The sequence below is a fragment of the Phocoena sinus genome, chromosome 20 (assembly GCF_008692025.1).
Source record: "Phocoena sinus isolate mPhoSin1 chromosome 20, mPhoSin1.pri, whole genome shotgun sequence".
Lineage (NCBI taxonomy): Eukaryota > Metazoa > Chordata > Mammalia > Artiodactyla > Phocoenidae > Phocoena > Phocoena sinus.
In genome coordinates this window covers 48,143,227-48,162,912 of record NC_045782.1, presented here as the reverse complement: position 1 = coordinate 48,162,912, position 19,686 = coordinate 48,143,227, and the positions used below count along the sequence as shown (strand labels likewise).

General features: G+C 46.6%; 1 protein-coding gene across 1 annotated transcript; it reads right to left on the bottom strand.

Annotated features, from left to right (window-relative positions):
- Nucleotides 1-988: 988 nt before the first annotated feature.
- On the bottom strand, nt 989-13,744 carry EIF4A3 (eukaryotic translation initiation factor 4A3). The gene is given in 13 exon segments (XM_032617645.1): nt 989-1,206; nt 1,393-1,520; nt 1,621-1,728; nt 4,951-5,066; nt 6,068-6,206; nt 6,669-6,810; nt 8,780-8,860; nt 9,055-9,135; nt 9,138-9,186; nt 10,001-10,063; nt 10,712-10,778; nt 11,399-11,471; nt 13,517-13,744. Coding segments are annotated over 13 exon segments (1,233 nt in total). The 5' UTR covers nt 13,686-13,744; the 3' UTR covers nt 989-1,189.
- Nucleotides 13,745-19,686: the final 5,942 nt, after the last annotated feature.

Below are 19,686 nucleotides of genomic sequence, written 5' to 3'. Positions count from 1 at the left end.
ATATCGTTCAGTCGATGGGCACTTGGGTTATTTCCACTTTTCAGCTATTATGAATAATGCTGTGAACATTTCTGTCTAACCTGACACACCAGCCCCTTGTTTCAACACTTAGCCACCATGGGTTACAGCTGAACCCACCTGACCTGTGACGCGAGTGGCCCCAAGCACCTGCCCAAGAACCTCCAACCACGTGCGTCAGTGCCAATGTCCCATTGCTTCCCTCCCCGAGCCCCCAGTGATGCGCACTCCTTTCCTGGTGCTGGAGGACACTGGTGAGCTCACCTGTGCAGTCTGCACTCCAGACTACTGCCTACGCAGAAGGACGCCCTCAAAGGGAAGTATTCTAATTGCTCCTACTGCCCAAGAGCCAGGCTGCTTTCCAAAAAGTCTGTACCTACTAACGCCACCATCACGCCCCCCACACCTTCACCAACACTCAGGGTTAATGGTTATGAAAACATAACACTTCTGAATCACCCCCAAGGATACACATTTCCGTGGATGTTTGCCATTTCTTTGTTACCTTACTTGACAGCATCTCAATTAGGTTAAGTTTCTCAGGTGTCTTACCTTCTGGCTTGTTTCCTGCTTGCCCCTCCCTGAATCACCGATGGTGCCCTGTGCACAACCCCTCCTCAGCTGTGACCGGTAGGCTCATTAGTCCAGAGGAAGCCTGGCTGGTGAATCCTTCCTCCCGGTTATCTGCCCAGGGTGTCATCCTGCCCCTCTGCATCTGGGCACACAGACCCAGGCCAACCCAGAGAAAAGTATTTATGGTCTCAACTCCCCCACCTGCCATCCATAAGAAATGGGATTGGGTACCAATCTGGGTAAGTGTGGAGAGGCCAGGCAGCTTACCACTTCCATTTCACCACCTTAAAGATCAAAAAAGAGTGAAATGACTGCCCAAGATCATACAGACAACAGGTTACTAGAAAAGCTGAGGGCAAACAAAAATTAGAAAGAAATACAAATTAGAGTTTATGGGAAAAGTTTTAAATGTTTAATGAAAAAGACTTAAAGCAATGCATTATTTACATGTGGGTAAGAAAAGGTGGCAGAATCTCCAAAGTTTGTCCTGTGGGGGCTTTGAGAAGAGAATTCACATAAACCCCATTAAACAGAAACTGCCCCTAAATATTTCCAAATTGATACAAAATAGGTGAACAGGCTCCAGCAAGCAGATTGTTCAAATCAGATCAGCAACTGAAAGAGAAGATAAACAAGAAGGAAGAATACAAACAAAGTGAAAATTTGTAAATTTAACTAAAGGCTCACAAAAGACTTCTCAAAAACAAAAGAAAAAAAAAGCGGGAAAAACCTCAAGTGCCCCAAACCAGGAACCAGTAAGCTCTCTCTAAAACAATCACAAATACGGATTTATTGTCTTACCGTTCATGGGCATCTCGTCAATCTGAGTGGAGTAGTACTGCTCAATGTCTCTGAGGATTCGGATATCATCATTCTTCACAAAATTAATGGCCACGCCCTTTCGGCCATATCGACCTGATCGCCCAATTCTTCAACAATAAAGCAAAATCACTTCAGTAAACATAGCAAAAAAGGTTTCAGTAAATCCATCAACAAGACTGAAACCAAAGAAAAACTTGTGCTGCCTACCTGTGTATGTACAGCTCTCTGTTGTTGGGCAGGTCGTAATTAATGATGAGGGACACCTGGGGCACGTCCAGCCCCCGGGCCCAGACGTCTGTAGAAATGAGCACTCGGCTGCACAAAGAAAGGCATTTGAGACAATCACCTTAGCATAAAAGGGTCAAACCGGCTACGAATACGTCAGGGCCCCTCACACTGGCCCCTCTGCAGGCTGAAGCACAAGGGACAGCACCAGAAAGCCACGTTCAGAAGGCGCGTTTGGTATATTTCATTACTTAGGTCATGTGTGCTGATAAAAAAAAAACAATTTGGCTGTCTTTTACACTACTACATTTAATTTGTTTCGAGCCAGTCCCATACCAATAATTGGGAAGGACATTTTACTTTTGTCTAGCAAAAACTCAAGTACAGCAGCCTCACTGATTTTGGTGCAGTGTCTACAGTATCTTCAAATTAGAAATGCAACTCACACCTCTCTGTCCTTCACACAGGACAGAATCTGACACACCACAGACCCACACTATCCAATGCTGAGGCCACCAGCCCACCAAGCACCAGAGTGGCTGGTCTGAAATGAGATTGTCTTACGGTGTAAAATTCACACTGGATTTGAATACTTAGTACAAAAAAAATGCAAAAAAACCTCGTTAATATTTTTAATGTTGATTACATGTTGAAGTGATATGATATGTTGGGTTAAATGACATATGTTTACTTGAATTATATTTCTATTGGACATTGCTGATCTAGAAGCATTCAAAGTCTGAAGGGACAGCAGAACAGGAGAAAATAATCCTGCCAGATAATCACATATAACTGGAGCCCTAGAGGAAGAGGAAAGAATGGGGCCAAAGCACCAACAGAGGGGTAAGGCCAAGAGTCACAGAAGTGCCAAACGGAAGGAGTAAGACTGAATCACACATGGACTCATCAGCGTGAAACCACAGAAACAAAACAGACCTAAGAAGCAGCCTGCAGAGAAGACACTGTTTTACATGAGCAGCAGCAGGTGACATCCCCACAGGACCGACGCAACCAAGAAACACCAGACAGAGAGGGCCGACTGCACTAGGCCACTTCACATAAGGGATTAGAATGTCTGCAGAGTTTGGTGTCCACAGGACTTCTGGGACCGATCCCGCGTGGATTGCCTCCTTCAACACATCAGAAGGAGGTGTTTCAAGATGAAGCAGACATTTCCAAAGAAACTTAAACATTTTGTTATCAGCAGACCCAAACTAAATACAGAAAGACATTCTTCAAGCACAAGGAAATGCATCCCTGGGACTTCCCTGATGGTCTAGTGGGTAAGACTCTGCACTCTCAATGCAGGGGGCCCAGGTTTGATCTCTGGTCGGGGATCTAGATCCCGTATGCATGCCGCAACTAAAGATCCCACGTGCCGCAACTAAGACCTGGTGCAGCCAAAATAAATAAATATGTATATATATGTATATATTAAAAATATATATACATATATATGTATATATTAAAATGCATCCCTGATGGAAGCTCAGAGATAAAGGAAAAACAGAAGAGTACTGAGTATGGTCACTATGCAGCATTCATTATATGAATTATGTAACGATATAAAGCAAAAATTTCTTGTTGAGGTTGAAATATATGTAAATTAAAACACATGACAACAGTGACAGAAGTCTGGGGGGGGGTCACTGAAGTCAGGGTTTCAAGTTCTCTGTGCTCTCAGAGAAGATGGTAAAGGTACCAAGCAACCACAGCTGCTGATGACTCTTCAGGGTGACCACTAAATAACATAAAGAAATAAACATTTTCCAAAATAAAAAGTGGGGAGGGCTTCCCCGGTGGCGCAGTGGTTGAGAGTCCACCTGCCTATGCAGGGGACATGGGTTCGTGCCCTGGTCCGGGAAGATCCCACATGCCGCGGAGAGGCTGGGCCCGTAAGCCATAGCCACTGAGCCTGCGCGTCTGGAGCCTGTGCTCCGCAATGGGAGAGACCACAACAGTGAGAGGCCCACGTACCACAAGGAAAAAAAAGTGGGGAAAAGGAATAACAACAACAAAATATCCAAACTAAAGAAAGAAAAAAGAACCACAGAAGAGAAATGACAAGTAAGATATAAGATGGTCAATTTAAAACCAAATATATCAGTATTTACATTAAATGAAACTGGACTAAATGTTCCAGTTAAAAGACAATTATGGGCTTCCCTTGTAGCGTAGTGGTTAAGAATCCGCCTGCCAATGCAGGGGACACAAGTTCGAGCTCTGGTCCAGGAAGATTCCACATGCCACAGAGCAACTAAGCCTGTGCACCACAACTACTGAGCCTGCGCTCTAGAGCCTGTGCTCTAGAGCCCGTGAGCCACAACTACTGAGCCCACGTGCCACAACTACTGAAGCCCACACGCCTAGAGCCCGTACTCCACAACAAGAGAAGACACCACAATGAGAAGCCCGCGCGCCGCAACAAAGAGTAGCCCCCACTCACCGCAACTAGAGAAAGCCCTGCAGCAATGAAGACCCAACGCAGCCAAAAATAAAAAAAAAATAGACAGCATTATCATTAGATTAAAGAAAAGGAAAAATAAAACCCAACTATATGCTGGTTGCATGAAATCCATCTAAAGCTTAAGTCTACAAACCAGAGGTGAAGGAAGAAAGGGTGTACTAAGGTGACAAGCGTTCAGAGCCGGTGCTGCTGGTCAGACAGAGCAGGATTCAGGGACAAAAGCCCTAGTACAGAAGGGCAGACACTTCCACAGCAAAAGCTAAATCCTCCAGAAATGTAGTAATTCTGAACTTGTACACTCAGGTCTCTGGACCCATAATGCAAGAACGGACAGACCCCCAAGAGGAAAACCGGCACTCTCAACACTGATGAAACAAGGCTTAAGGGAAAAAGGGTAAGGATGCAGGTTTGAGAAATACAGCTAGCAACTGAAATCCAACACCACACAGCACCCATCTTGTCTAAGCACAGAGAACGTTTGTAAAACGACCCCGTGCTGGGCCAACAAAGCAAGTCTGAATACACACTGAGGGGATGAAATCACACAAAGCGGGTTCTCTGGCCACAGTGGGATTAAGCTAAAACCAATACAAAAAGATAACAGAAAATCTCCATTTATTGTGGAACAGAAAAATACGCTTCTAAATAAGGGCAACCGACCTACGTAGTTAAGGCTAGTTCTCATCTCAGCCTATCCTATCACACAAGCAGTGGCTGCCCTGCTCACCAGCAAGTTGGTGACCTGCCCGAGCTCAGCTGTGGGGGGGAAAACTCGGGTAACACCCCGTAAATGCTGGCCCACAGCACCAGCACCAGGACCACAGCAGAGAGCTCAGCCAACCCACCTGGCACCCGACCGGAACTCCTTCATGATGGACTCACGCTCCTTCTGGGGCATGTCCCCGTGCATGGATGACACGGTGAAGTTGGCTTCCCTCATCTTCTCCGTCAGCCAGTCAACCTACAGATGGAAACAACAGATGCTGCCGTAAGTTCACAAACCAGAGGCTGTATACAGGATTTCATGTCAATTACCTGCAGAACCAATTCGAATATTCATAAACAAGTGCTCTTAAAACTCAGGCTAGGGACTTCCCTAGTGGCGCAGTAGTTAAGAACCCCACCTGCCAATGCGGGGGACAGGGGTTCGAGCCCTGGTCTGGGAAGATCCCACATGTCGCGGAGCAACTAAGACCGTGCACCACAACTACTGAGCCTGCGCTCTAAGGCCTGCGAGCCACAACTCCTGAGCCTGTGTGCTGCAACTACTTAAGTCCGCATGCTTAGAGCCCTTGCTCTGCAACAAGAGAAGCCATCACAATGAGAAGCCTGCACACCACAATGAAGAGTAGCCCCCGCTCGCCACAACTAGAGAAAGTCCATGCACAACAACGAAGACCCAGCACAGCCAAATTTAAAAAAAAAAAAAATATATATATATATATATATATATATAAACAAAACTCAGGCTAATCCTCACTGGCTGGGTAGAAAACTTAACTCTGCTCAGCAAATATCGGGGCAAAATTTCTCTTAAAAGACAATATGTCACTGTTCTCATTTGAAATTTAAGTTCAGAACTTTTTTGGAATGTGGTCCAAATCTTGTTCCTATTCCAAGAGGAGCTGCCAGGGTTCTCAGCTCTGCCGGCACATCAGCATCACCTGGGAGCTCAAAGAACGTGTGTCCAGGCCCCACCTGAACCAATGACCTGGAGCCTTCAGTCAAGGGACCAGATCAACACCCTGCACACGTTCCCTGGATACACCCGCTTGTCCACTCATCGTCCAGGGTGACTTTGAGCTGAAGGGCAGAGCCCAGTGGCTGCCCGAGGAGACCACGTACCCAGAGCCCAAAGCACGTAATTCTGGTCCTCAACAGAAAATACCTGACCTAAGTTCTATGAAAACCGATCTTTGGTTTTCGCCACAAGGACATTAAAGAGCCAGGATGGCCACGCACCTTCCTCTTGGTGTTACAGAAGATAACAGCCTGAGTGATGGTCAGTGTGTCATAGAGGTCACATAGCGTGTCGAACTTCCACTCTTCTCTCTCCACAGCCACAAAAAATTGCTTGATGCCTTCCAGAGTCAGTTCATCACTGGAGGACAAACACAATCCTGTCAACTCATCCTTCCAACCAAAACTTGAGGACGTGCGCAGGCCAGGGGCTGTTCCAGGCACGGGCCCAACCCCCAGCGGCCCAGGAGCCTGGGCATTAAACCCCCGCCCCTCCCGCCAGCCATATCCTCCTAGGAGTCGCCACTTCCACCACATGGGCCCAAGCCCTGGATCAGTATGAACCTTTAACCACACCTTGTATATGGTTCTAAACAAAATGTTCGGCTGTTCAATAGAATACACATTTTACTGCCAATGGTAAATAATTCCATCAATAAGTAAATACTATCAGCAAATTTTTAAATTTGGAATTACTGGATCAAAGGAGACTATATAAAAGCTGGCTTTTCAAAAGAGAAAACTAAAAAGAAATTTCATGTTTTAAAACCCAAATACAACTATGCTATGTTTTAGTCCCACCTGAGAAGTAGGGCATCCTCACCGTTTCACCAAAATGCGGATAGGGTCAGTCATGAACTTGTTGGTCATCTCTAGGATCTCATGGGGCAGTGTGGCACTGATAAGCACCACCTGAGTGGCCGGGGGCAAGTACCTGTACACATCGTAGATCTGTTCTTTGAAACCTGGGATGAGGAATGAGACACACGGGGAATTTTTTAGGCTGCACACTTTGAAACAGAAGTTGCACATCAACTGTTCACATTTAACTGGATGCCGCACTGTGACTGTAAAGGTGCAAGGTTTCACACGGAAGCTTCTTCCAGAGCTGGACCGAATTCTCACATCCCCTCTCCTCTCCCTGGTGTGCTCTAGGGATCAGAGCCCCACCCAAGAGTCCTGGATGCCAACAGGTAAAAGCAACAGAAACCTGAGCCCACAACCTCAGACCCTTGCAGGTAGTTTCACATCTCAGTTCCAGCTGCTGCTGCTCTGTGAGGGAATGCATCCACTGTGGCCAGATCTGCCACATTTTAAATAAATCCAGAGATCTAGATTTTTTTTTTTTCTTTTTTTTGCCGTACGCGGGCCTCTCACTGTTGTGGCCTCTCCCATTGCGGAGCACAGGCTCCGGACGCGCAGGCTCAGCGGCCATGGCTCGCGGGTCCCAGCTGCTCCGCGGCATGTGGGATCTTCCCGGACCGGGGCACGAACCCATGTCCCCTGCATCGGCAGGCGGACTCTCAACCACCGTGCCACCAGGGAAGCCCGAGATCTAGATTTTCACCAAAAAAATCTCCACTTAAAAAAAAAGCCGCTGAGCCTGCGCGTCCAGAGCCTGTGCTCCGCAACAGGTGAGGCCACAACAGTGAGAAGCCCGCGTACCACAAAAAAAAAAAAAAAAAAAATCTCCCACAGATACTGACCCATGCTGTACACCTGAAAATGTTACATGTCAATTATACCTTAATTTAAAAACCTCCCAATTAAATAATGCAGCTAGTTTACATTATTTCATATGGTACAGGCTAAATAAAACCCGCTGGCAAGCAGGACCTGGCCCTCGGGTCACCACACCACCACCTCTGCAGGACGGGTTAGGAGGCTGACGTGTGAGAAGGGGACAGGTGGCTGCGAGGTTCTGACTGTAGAGATCAGGGGGCCAGAAGCTACATTTCCGACACGTTCCCAGCTGACATAGATGCCACTGGTTCTGGAGACCTCACTTTGTAGTAACTGTACCTTTAACTTAGCTGAAGAGCAGGGCCTCCAGGTAAGGGGCCCAAGACAGAGGTGGGGTGGAGGGCTGCTCCAAGGGGTGGCATCAGCCTCTAGGCTCCTGAGAGAACTGCTCAAGAACCAGGGAACAGGAAAACGCTTGGGAAGAACCCCATGAGTTACTGGTGACTCCTGAGAAGCAAAATATCCCCTTCATGCCAGGCGACCCCAATGTCTAAGGGGACGACCCACCCGACCCCCTGGTATGGAAGTAAGACTGGAGGGGGGTGTGCAGGGAGGGGAGGCTTGAAGACACTGTGAGGTACTGCCCACAGCTGTTACTCAACCAAGGTGACAGCTGTCGTTATGCATTTCCCAGTTGCTGAGCTAAGAGCAAAACTGCTATGACTTACGGGTCCTCACATATTTGTCCTCACACGTTTTGGGAGAAATACATGAAATACACCCCAATTCTAGAAATTTACCTTGAAAAATAACTGATAAAAGAGTAAAAACAACCTGGACAACCAATAAAATACAACTAGTGAAATAAATTATGGAACATCCAAACCACAAAATACCCTACTGCCATGTAACAAGATTCATTCAGCTATCTGTTCACCCCTTCCCCACCACCAGGCATCTCTGCACCACATCCCAGCTCCACGCGGCAGCCATCTGTGCTCACCCACCACACAACGAGCAGTACCCCATCAGTTTGGCTGAAATGCTGTTGTTCTGGTTGTCATCAGTCTTACAAACCACTACCATAAAAAAATCAGAGTTTTAATGTTCCTAAGTGCACCCAGGGCATAACTGTTTTCCACAAAGAACATACTACTTATACTGAGCTCATTAGTTCCACATTTCAATTTTACACGGTGAAAATTTAAGAATTTTACATCAATAGAAAATGAATTCTTTTGTTACTCATACCTTTATTCAACATTTCATCAGCCTCATCCAAAACCAACATCTTGATAGCACGTGTCCTCAAACTTCTGCGACGAATCATATCTATAAAATCAGATTTTGAAATAAGTAGACCTCAGGCTATAAGAGCCAGCCATTTCAACCAGTTTCCACAGCATTTCAGGGACCTTCCCTCCACTTCTTACAAGTTACTCAAATGCAAAAATCCACTATGTAGCATATCAATTTGAAAATGGTCCTCTATTGTTTAAGCACTCTTTATAGACAAAAGCAATTACCAAAGACACGCCCAGGTGTGCCAGCGACAACATGCTGTCCATAATCCAGTTTCCTGATGTCCTCCCCCACGTTGGTGCCCCAATGCAGGCATGGCACTGGACGTTCATGTAGTCACCCAAAGCAAGCAGGCCCTGAATTAAAACACAGATTCATGTTCAAGGTCTACCCCAAGACCGCTATGAAGTCCGAAACATCTGAGTTCCCCCAAAATGAAGATTGTTTCTATTCTAGTTTAAGATGACCACCGGGTATTGTTTATGCCATTATTTCTATCATAAAACTACAGAGAGCCCAAGTCTCCTCCTTCCACTCTTTTCTGCGCCAGAATGAAGTCAGTTTTACTGTTTTTTCATTACAAAAGCAGTATGTATTTACAGAAAAATAAGAAAATATATAAAATTCATAATCCTATCCACCCACAGATGCTATTAACATCTTAATAGATACACTTCCAAAATGTTTATACTATAAAAACAAAATAGTTACAATTATTTTTAATTTTTTTGGAAGAAAATTACAATTCTAAGATTGCAAAAAACTATTGGAATCACACAAGCTACACTAACAATGACTTCATACAAACCAGCAACTCATATGTGATTTATCACAAAATGTTAGGAATCAGGGAAAAAAAACCTGACAGAACAGAAAAACCGGATTAGATTAAGTCAATCAGTTGGCTTGAACAGCGTGGGGGTTAGGGAGGGAGGTGAGGTATGCCAGCCCACCTACTGACTGCTCAACTCCAGCTTAGTCAGATATCCACACAGACTTTACAATCAGCCCTCCCTAACCTTGGATCCAACCAACTTCGCATCATGTAGTGTTGTAGTACATATTCATTTCTTAAAACCTGCATATAAATGGATCCATGCAGTTCTAACCCATGTTGTTTAGGGTCAACTGTACTTGCAAATACGACAGTGCCATCTTTAACTGTCTTACCTTCTGGATCTGTACAGCTAACTCTCTCGTTGGAGCCAAGATCAAAGCTTGGGTTTCACGAACCTGGTAAAATAATTTGTCGGAAAATAGAGAATCTCAGTATCTTCACGGTAGATTGCACTAATTCAGACTCAGATCTATTTTGAATATTATCTCAAGTTAACCACACATCTGATTTCAGGTAAGCGAACCTGAATGTTACTTAAATTGCGTATCCAGTGATAATGGGTATACTGGTCAGGATTCTTGTTTACAGACAAGAATTTCCACTAGTTAAAAAAATCTCTCCCGGTTTACAGACATAGAAAACAAACTTATGGTTACCAAAGGGGAAAGGGTGGAGGGAGGGATAAATTAGGAGTTTGCGATTAAAATATACACACTACTATGTAAAAAAAGAGATAACCAAAAAGGACCTACTGTATAGCACAGGGAACTATATAGATCTGAATCACTTTGCTATACACCTGAAACTAACACAGCATTGTAAATCAACAAAATTTCAATAAAAATTTTAAAAGACTTTCAGTTTAAATAAAAAGGAATTTATGACAGGATATTAGCTCAGATATTAGTGTGCACTTAAGATTCTCTTTAAAAATGTGCTTAATCAGTACAACTAGAGATATTTAAGAACTGTACTTATTGAACACTGTAGTTACAGAAGGTAAAGGAAGTATTTCCTAGGATTAAAGAGAAGTTTAAGATTACCTGAATATCCAAACACTGGAGGACAGAAATACTGAAGGTGGCTGTTTTGCCTGTACCAGACTGAGATCTAGTAAAGAAAACACAGATAAATGGGATTTAGAGTGATGGGCTACATGCCACTGCTCCCATTCATGTAACCCCCGCCCCAGCAGTGCTCTGAGGAGATGAGCTGCAGAAGCACTGGGCAGCTTTTTCCAAGTCGATTCCCCCACACCCCCTGACCAGTATCTTAACTGCAAGGTGGTGGGACTCAGGCATAATGTCACAACTTTTAAATCACGGGTGATAAGGACAGTAAATGTGGCCTTTGCAGCAGGGGGTGACAGAGCTGCAGAATCTATAGAATGGGTGTTAGAGGTGGCAAAAAAAAGATTCCCCTTTATATAATTCTTTTCTACGATTTCAGACTTTTTTTTTGTCAATTGAGTCTTTAAAAAATTAGGCAAATAGGGAATAATGTTATTAAAGAGTATTATATACAATTCCTATGCCAAATAATAGGTTAAGTAAGTAAATCTGGCTTAAAAAAAAAAAAAGCTTTCTAGAGTGGAGGATGCAAAACTAAAAACAAACAGCCCATAGCTGAAGTCAAGGCAAGAGCTGGTAACAGCATCTGAATGAAGAAGCACTGAACTACATTGCTGTGCTAACCAGCACCTGACTCCCCCTCTGCATGAGCAGACTTACTGTGCAATGACATCTCTCCCTTTAATTATCTGCTTAATAGCTCGCTGCTGGATTGCTGATGGTTTTTCAAAACCTGTAAATTAAAACAGAAAAAATGAGCTTTAACCACTAGGACAGCATACTTGCAACCATACACTGGAGCTCCTTGTGCCGAGCATGTTAGCTTTTTTAAAATTCCCCACCCCCCTCCTAACCCAATGTCCAACGTACTAAGCTCTCAAGAAACAGTGCTGAATGAAGTAGGCTGAAGTGGATTTTTATACTAACATACCATCTTATTTATACAGACACAATCTCTAAGGAACACTGTTGCAAAATAGAGACACCCAGTTAGGTTAAAAAATGCTGGTGTTTACTTCCTGGAGAATGGGGTGAGGGAGGCTCATATTTTTACTCCAATTACTTGTGTATTGTTTGACTATATTACAAATAACTTGCACTAATGGGGTTTTTTTGTATTACTTTAAGTTAAAAAAAGGAATATAAACCCATCAGTGCTGTAGTCCACCACTCCCCACCAGCAGTAAGTCTGCAGGTTGTTTGTTATCACCTACAACCCCATTTCATCTACTCCTCCTGGCCTTGATGCAGCTACATGAACTACAACACCACACCCTCTACTGTCCAAGTAAACAAACAAAACTTTATGTACAAATAATGTACTTTAATTAAATTTTTGGTAGTCTTTTAAAATGTAGTACAATTTCCCATCTAACACAAAGCAAATATAACATGATTTAAACCCTCAGGATGACCCAGCAAGTAGATGGGAAACTAAAAACAGTGTTTTAGGGCAGGGACGTCCTGGGTGCCAAGAGGCAGGCAGGGCTGTCGGCCACACGACGAGGGCCAGCTGCAATGGTTCTTCACCTCCCATTACCTCCGTACCTTCTCTGTGCTAGACTGTCATGACATCATGAACTGTTGGATAAAAAAGATGTCAGTCCCAGTCCCAGGCATTAAGCATAGATGCTGATCACGCCCATCTACATCCCAAACCCGAACTCTTCCCAACTGCCTCCTTGACATCTCCTACTGGATGATTTACAGGTCCCTCAAGCTCTCCTCATTCAAGAAGAGCTCCCTCGAGTGCTCCCCACCTGAGGAGAGGGCATCATCACCTGCCCAGTTACTCAAACATCCAGGACTTTCATCTCCTGCTCACATTCAACCCATCAGCAAACTCTGTTAGTACTCCATCTCCACCACAATACCATCATCACTCCCCTGGACTGGAGCAAAAGCCTAACATCTCCCTGCTTCCTCTCCTGCCTCACCTCCCCCCATATCCAGACACCCAGGACCACCTGTGACCGTAAATCTGATCCCATCATTTCCCTGCTTAAAACCCTCCAATGGCCTCCCACTGCCCTTAGAAATAAAATTCAAACTCTATCACCTCGCACCATGCTTTTCAAGATCTGCGTCCCCCCCCCAAAAAAAAAACTCGCCCCTAGGCTCCCAGGACAGGGAGATTCTTTCTGTTCCTGGAATGCATAAGGCTCCCAGCTGCAGGGCCCTGGCACCAGCTGCCCAGTTCTACCATAATCTTCTTATAACGGGTTCCTTAGCCCAGATCTCAGCTCAAATGCCAGCCCCTCCTGGGAGCCCCCCTACCTATGTGCTCTATTTTAACTCTCTCCTCTCGCCAATCACGCTTGATTCCGTTATCCCGCTTTATTTTCTTCGTAGCCATTACCACTGACTATATAATCCTTCTCCCAAACATAACAAGGTCCCTAAGGCCTGCCTGGTTCACTGCTAAGCCGCCAGTGCCTAGAGCCGCGCACGTTCCTAGCACCTGGCAGGTGCAAGACAATCATCTGCTGAATGAGTGACTCCGGGGTGCAAGGAGGACCCTGCAGACCTCGCGGGACGCTGCAGCCCTCGCGTGACCCAGCATGGCACCCCGCCGGGAGAACAACACCCGAACCGGCCGACACAGACGGGGGTGGGGACACGTGCTGGGGGCAGGGGTCGCCCGTCAGGGCCCCCGGGCTCGGCCTCAGCCCCGACCCCCAGCCCCGCGGCGGCCGAACTCCCAGTCTCGGGAACCACCCCCGGCTGGGCCCCCCGCCTCCCCGCTGGCGCCCCAGCCCGCGGCCCGAGCTCACCGACCGTAGGCGTAGATACCGCGCAGCAGGTCCTCCCGCAGGCCCATGGTGTCGAACGTGGGGGTCACGTCCACCTCCTCACTGGTCTCGAATTCCACTTTGGTCATGTCTTCCTCTTTGAGCAGCCGCTTCCGCGCCGAGCCAGAGGTCGCCATTGTAGCTGTAGCCGCCATGATTCCGAGCAGGCTAAGAGCCAAGCTCGCGGCTCAGAGGAAAGCGGAAGCAGGGCCCCGCGCCGCGGCTGCCAGGAACTGACGTCATAGCACGAGCGTGCGTGCGTGCGTACGAGCGTGCGTCGGGGCCAAGCCTCGGAAGGGGCGGGGAGCTCCTGGTCACGTGAAAGGGAAAGGGCGCCTGCTGCAGGGAAAGGGGCGGTGCTGCGGCTCTTGCGCGGGAGGGGCTCCCGCGGGATCTCGCGGAACCGTGCTCCGCCCACCCCTACAAACGGTGTGGAGGCGGCAGGGCCCAGCGGTTCGCAGTGGGTGTGGTACTGCCGGCCTGGCTCTCCGGCTGATGTAGCCCTTTCCAGTTACCGGATCCTCCGCGCGGGACGGTAGACCTGGCGACCCTGCAGACGGGCTGCGGACCGCGCCAGGCGCCCCTGCTCAGGGCCGGGTCTCCAGGCGGCCCTGCTTCGAGTGGGAACCTGGACGCGGGTCCCCACCGGTACCCATTCCTTCGTGTGTACGCATTTTCCGACGTTGTCGCCGGCCGGGGACGCCGGCAAACGCATTACTACTCGTTATCACTGCCGCCCGATGGAAATCCTCACTGCACATTGTCTACTTTTGCAAAGTCTGGAATCTTTAACTGCCTGCTTGCCAGCTTTCACTTTAACACCCCCAGGCCGGTTTTTAACCCCCTAAGGGAAAAGCCCCAACCCGGGATCGAGTGTGTTGGGAGAGTAAGGGTCCTGCGACGGCCCCCGGCACCAGGACCCCCAGAGCTGGCCGCGTGACCTTGGGCCGCGCCTTCCTGGACTGTGCGTCTGTTCATTAAGGCCCTGGATTCCGCGTGTCTGGCGGAGGTGCTGAGAAATCCTGCCCTTCAGAAAAGATGACCCTGGAGGTGACGGCTTTCGGTTGCCCTGTAGAATATTTCCAGTTATGCCATGTTACCCTAAACTTCTTTAAGTGCCTCTAAAAATCCGGCTCCCGAACCACCGTCACCACCTGACGCGCGTTCATCTGTGTTGTGTGAAAAGAGCGTTTTTAACTTTGTGAAACTTATACTTGCCCAAGCGCAAGCTCTGTCCTTTCTCATTGTTTGCTTGCCTCGCATCACTGGGCACATCTTTCATCTCTTAACAGCCTCTTTCCAGGACTGCTTGAACGCTGTCCTGTTGTGAAGGTTAATTTAGTGAAAACTTTTAGCGGTAATCATTTTATCCACTAAACCAGGCGCACTTAGAATGCAGAGGTTTGCAGTATGTTGACAGCGAACAAGGAAATGGGGGGGTCTTACTTGCCCTGAAGCTCTTGCCCTGACTTTGGAATATGTCCAGACCTTACAAGATAATTGACCTGATAAACATGCCTGATAAGGATGCCAGTATCAGTCAAATATTTATAAATTTGAATTTCTTTCTTACACTTTAAAGTAAATAAAATGCAAATATAAGTTCTTATGTCTTCTCACTCCACAAAGAGTTGAGTTATCCACTACCCTCTCTGAAGTTGCCCACGCTCCGTTTTGCAAGCTGTGCCCTAGGGCTGTGTCGTGAAACGCACACAGGTTTCAGACTTAGTATAAGAAAAGAATGTGAAAGACCTCATTAATAATTTTTATACTGATTATGTGTTGAAATGTCCATATTTTTGATACACTGAGTTAAAATATGTCATTTAAATTAATTTCACCCATTTCTTTTTACTTTTTAAAATATGGCTACTAGAAACATTTTAATTATATGTGGTATTCCTATTGGATGGTGCTGCTCTAGGTACTTAACAGCATGTGAGATAACCTTGCCAAGGGTATGGGGAAAGAGTAAACTGAAGATAGCTGACTTTATGAATCTGATATCAATGGGGAGGGGATGAAATTATTGCACTCTTCTACTAAGTTTGAAGAGGATGATTGCCTCTTTTGTACTTACCGAGAGATTTTTGATCTTATTCATTATCCCCCTGGACTTGTCTCTTGCCTTCACACATTTATATTTTATGCCATTTTCCTGGCAGTGTCCCTTTCGCTCAATGTCTGAATTCACATCTTAAAGCCCTCTTTCTTTTGTTTGACGCCAATAACTTTTTAGACCACAGTCCATGAAGATGACAAGAGTCAGGGGTGGGCGTGGGCGTGCTGTGTCAGGGAACAAAGGTCTCAAGTGAAACAGTGGCAACCAAGCCGACTTGGCCTTAGTCCTCCTTGAGGTTCCGCTAATCAAAGGGGTTGACCCCTTCCCCAAGATAAGGACAGAAGGGGCAGGTCCACCGGGAGGCCTCTTTGGGATGATAAGGAGTGTCCCTGCACTCTTCCAGGAACTAGGAGCTGGCAGTGGGCACAATAGGTCATAGAGAGCCATGTTTTTATTACGCAGGAAAGAGGGATCTGGGTAATTGCAACCAGGATAAGAGCTCCTTTCAGGAGAAGAGGTTTTTCTCTTTTTTTCTCAAAAACGGTGCCAATTTTCACAAGGCCTGTATGATGCTCACCAAAGGTCTCAGTGTCACTAAGATCCAAGATCCGAAATGCACTTTGCTTTTTTTTTTTTTTTTCCTTTTTTGTGGCCTCGCCAGGCAGCATGCAGGATCTTAGTTCCCCGACCAGGTATCGAAGCCAGGCCCCCCCCACCCCCTGCAGTGAGTGGACGCGCTGAGTCCTAACCACTGGACAACCAGGGAATTCCCTGAAACGTGCTTTGCTTTATCAATGGCAGGTGAGAATAACCTATGCAGTCGTGTGTTGGAACATGCCTGGCTCTTCTCCCTATTTGTTGAAATACTTGCTCTGTGTAGCTATGTTATGCTGGACCTAAGCTTCCACAGTTGACCCTTGAGCAACATGGGGGTTGGGGGTGCCAACTCCCTGCATATTCGAAAATCCAAGTATAACCTTTGACTCCCCCAAAACTTAACTACTAATAGCCTACTGTTGACCGGAAGCCTTACCCATAACCTATAGTCGATTAACACGTGTTGTATTTATATGTATTATACACTGTATTCTTACAATAAAGTAAGCTAGAGAAAAGAAAATGTTAAGAAAATCATAAGGAAGAGAAAATACATTTACAGTACTGTATTGTAATAATCGATACCCCAAGTTTACATTGTCTGTTTGAAACAGAGCAGGACACAATGGTCCTTCCCCTCTGTCCTCCATTTGCCTTTTGTCTGTGGTAAAACTTTAGCCAAAGAATAAGTTAAATCAAAGTGGGAAAATGCAGAAACAAAAAATCGTCCAAGACTAAATAATGATAGTATAGTCATTAAACAAAGTCAAGGACCTTTAGTTCCTCCACAAGGGCTGTAGATAATATTCTGAGCCGTGTCCTGTGAGCTGTCTTATAGATGCTGAAGCCCCACCAGGTGGAAGAAGTTAACTACATGATGACCAGACTGTAGCTGCCACAATCCTGAGAATTGGCCTCAAGGAAGTGGGAACAAACCGACCATGGAACTGAAGATTAACTGTACCTAAAACAATCAAGATGACGCTGGTCAGACCACCAAGGACCAATTTCAAGATGACCGTCAGAGCTGTCTGTGCTGCTTCTACATGTAGCCCCCTCCCTCTGCCTATAAAAACTCTTTCCCCCTGATTGTCAGGTGGGGGGAATTGGCCTTTGGACAGGTGTCCGCCTCCCCCCACGTGCCATTCTCAGCATCCAAAATAAAGCAAACTTTCCTTTCCACCAACCTTGTCTCTTTATTGGCCATTGAGCGGCGAGCCGCCGGACCCCGCTTTCAGTTACATGTTTACAAGATGAATCATCCGTCTCTCAGTACCTACATCACTATTGCCTCACATGATATAAAACACTGTAGATGTTACCCGCACAGTTCAAACTGCTGTTGTTCAAGTGTCGACTGTGGCTAAGTTCATCAGTACCACTTTTTGAAATTCCATATATATACATTGGTATTTGTTTTTCTCTTTCCGGCTTACTTCACTCTGTATGACAGATTCTAGGTCCAACCACCTCACCACAAGTAACTCAATTTCATTCCTTTTTAGGGCAGGAATAAAGATGCAGATGTAGAGAACGGATTTGAGGGCACGGTGGGGGGGGGCAAGGGGAAGCTGGGATGAAGTGAGAGAGTAGCACTGGCATATATACACTACCAAATGTAAAATGGATGGCTAGTGGGAAGCTGCTGCATAGCACAGGGAGATCAACTCGACGCTGTGTGACGATCTAGAGGGATGAGATAGGGAGGGAGGCTCAAGTGGGAGGGGATATGGGGATATATGTATACATATGGCTGATTCACTTTGTTGTACAGCAGAAACTAACAAAACACTGTAAAGCATTTATACTCCAATAAAGATGTGGAAAAAAAAGCTATCTCCTAGAAACTTCTGATCAGAAAAAAAAAGCCAAATGTACTTACAAAGCAAGAATTGACAGCCCACATCAGTTGTCAGTACATAATTCCACTGCTTAAATGTCCAGATTAATGTTTCAATTTTTATCAGAAACCTCCATTGCAATTTCAACTAAGGAGTGCAGGAATATATCTTGTCTTAATCATTTTACTGCTGGGAAAACTAACGCCCAGCCTGTTAAGTTAAAAGTAACTTCCAGCGCAGCAAGGGGTAGAAGCTACCCCACTCTGAGTCCCCAAAAAAGTGTGTTTATATGGCTTACCGTGCCTGCATCCTTTGTCCCAGGGCTCTGGGTCACCCAGGTGGACCTGCCTGTTATGTCTGGGCACAGCCCTCTGTCTCCTGCACCTCACTTCCCATGCTTTCCAAATCCGTGAGAGGGAGGTTATCTCTCCTGATTAGACTAATCTCGAGGAGGGCAGGCCCATGTCTGTTTTGTTCCCCAGTGCTGCCCTAGTACAGCGTGGTGTGCCTGGATGTCCACCGCAAGAGGGGAGGAAGAGCACAGGAACTCTCCCAGCTCATGCCGGAGGGGTGGGCAAGACAGGAGCAGCTCAGTGGGCGCTACCTGAGGAGCTGCCCTGCCTCTTCCCTGAACCCTTATTGGACTCAGGGTGTACACAATCAAGTCAGCTCATCTTGTCTGGGATGGGTGGAAGATTGGGTGTAGTGCTGCTGGGCTGGACTGGGTTTCCATAAATCATCACCACAGGAGTTGATGTCCTGCATCCTAGGGGCTGTACCCAAAGAGCGACTTCCTGACAGAAACCTCACCTATCACCTGGTTTTAAATGACAAACACTCTTCCTTTGTAGGCACAGCCACCTCTAACCCACCCAGCAGGCAGGACACCTTACTAAACATCACCAGATCCCACCCGGCTGGACCCAGGACTCCACACTGCTGGCATCTGACATTTTGGCCACAGATGTGCCTGGAGCATCTTCCTGGTGCAGGCGCTGTTCCAGGGGCTGTATTGGGCGGCAAATAGGACAGACAGTGCTGTCCTCATGGAGCTTGTGTTCCAGAGGAGGGCAATAAATAACTGTAGGCTTTGTAATTTCTGTGATTCAGATAAAATGAGGCAAAGTGGCAGACTTAATGGGTTGCAGATTTACCAGGTGACTGGAGGAAGGTTCCACGTGAATTGTGAGAAGAGGTGGCTGCGGTAACACCCCAGGTTCCAGCAAGAAGGCACAGGGAGTGTGGAGACCCCCAGGTGGACTGGGGATTGACACAATCAAGGGACAGAAAACCAGCATGGTTGCAGCATCGAGAATGTCGGCAAGAGGGGGAGTGGGAGAAGGGGTGAACAGGGCGATCATAAAAGGTCTTATAGACTATGAAATAGAGTTAAAATGCATCATGGTTGCCATAGGAGCCACTTCAGGGTTGTCTTTCTTTGTGGGGAAAGGATTCATTCTGATAAACAGTTTGGGAAGATGACCTGGCTTATCACTTTTCACCCTTTTGGCTAAGATCAAGTGTAGAAAGATGACCTGGCTGCAGCAAGAGGTTGAAAGGTTGGCGTGAAGGGGCCAGAGAGGAGCTGGGAGCCCCGTTGGAGAGGTGGTGGTGGCTGCTGGAGCTGATGCAGTGGAGATGGTGAGACGAGGGCTC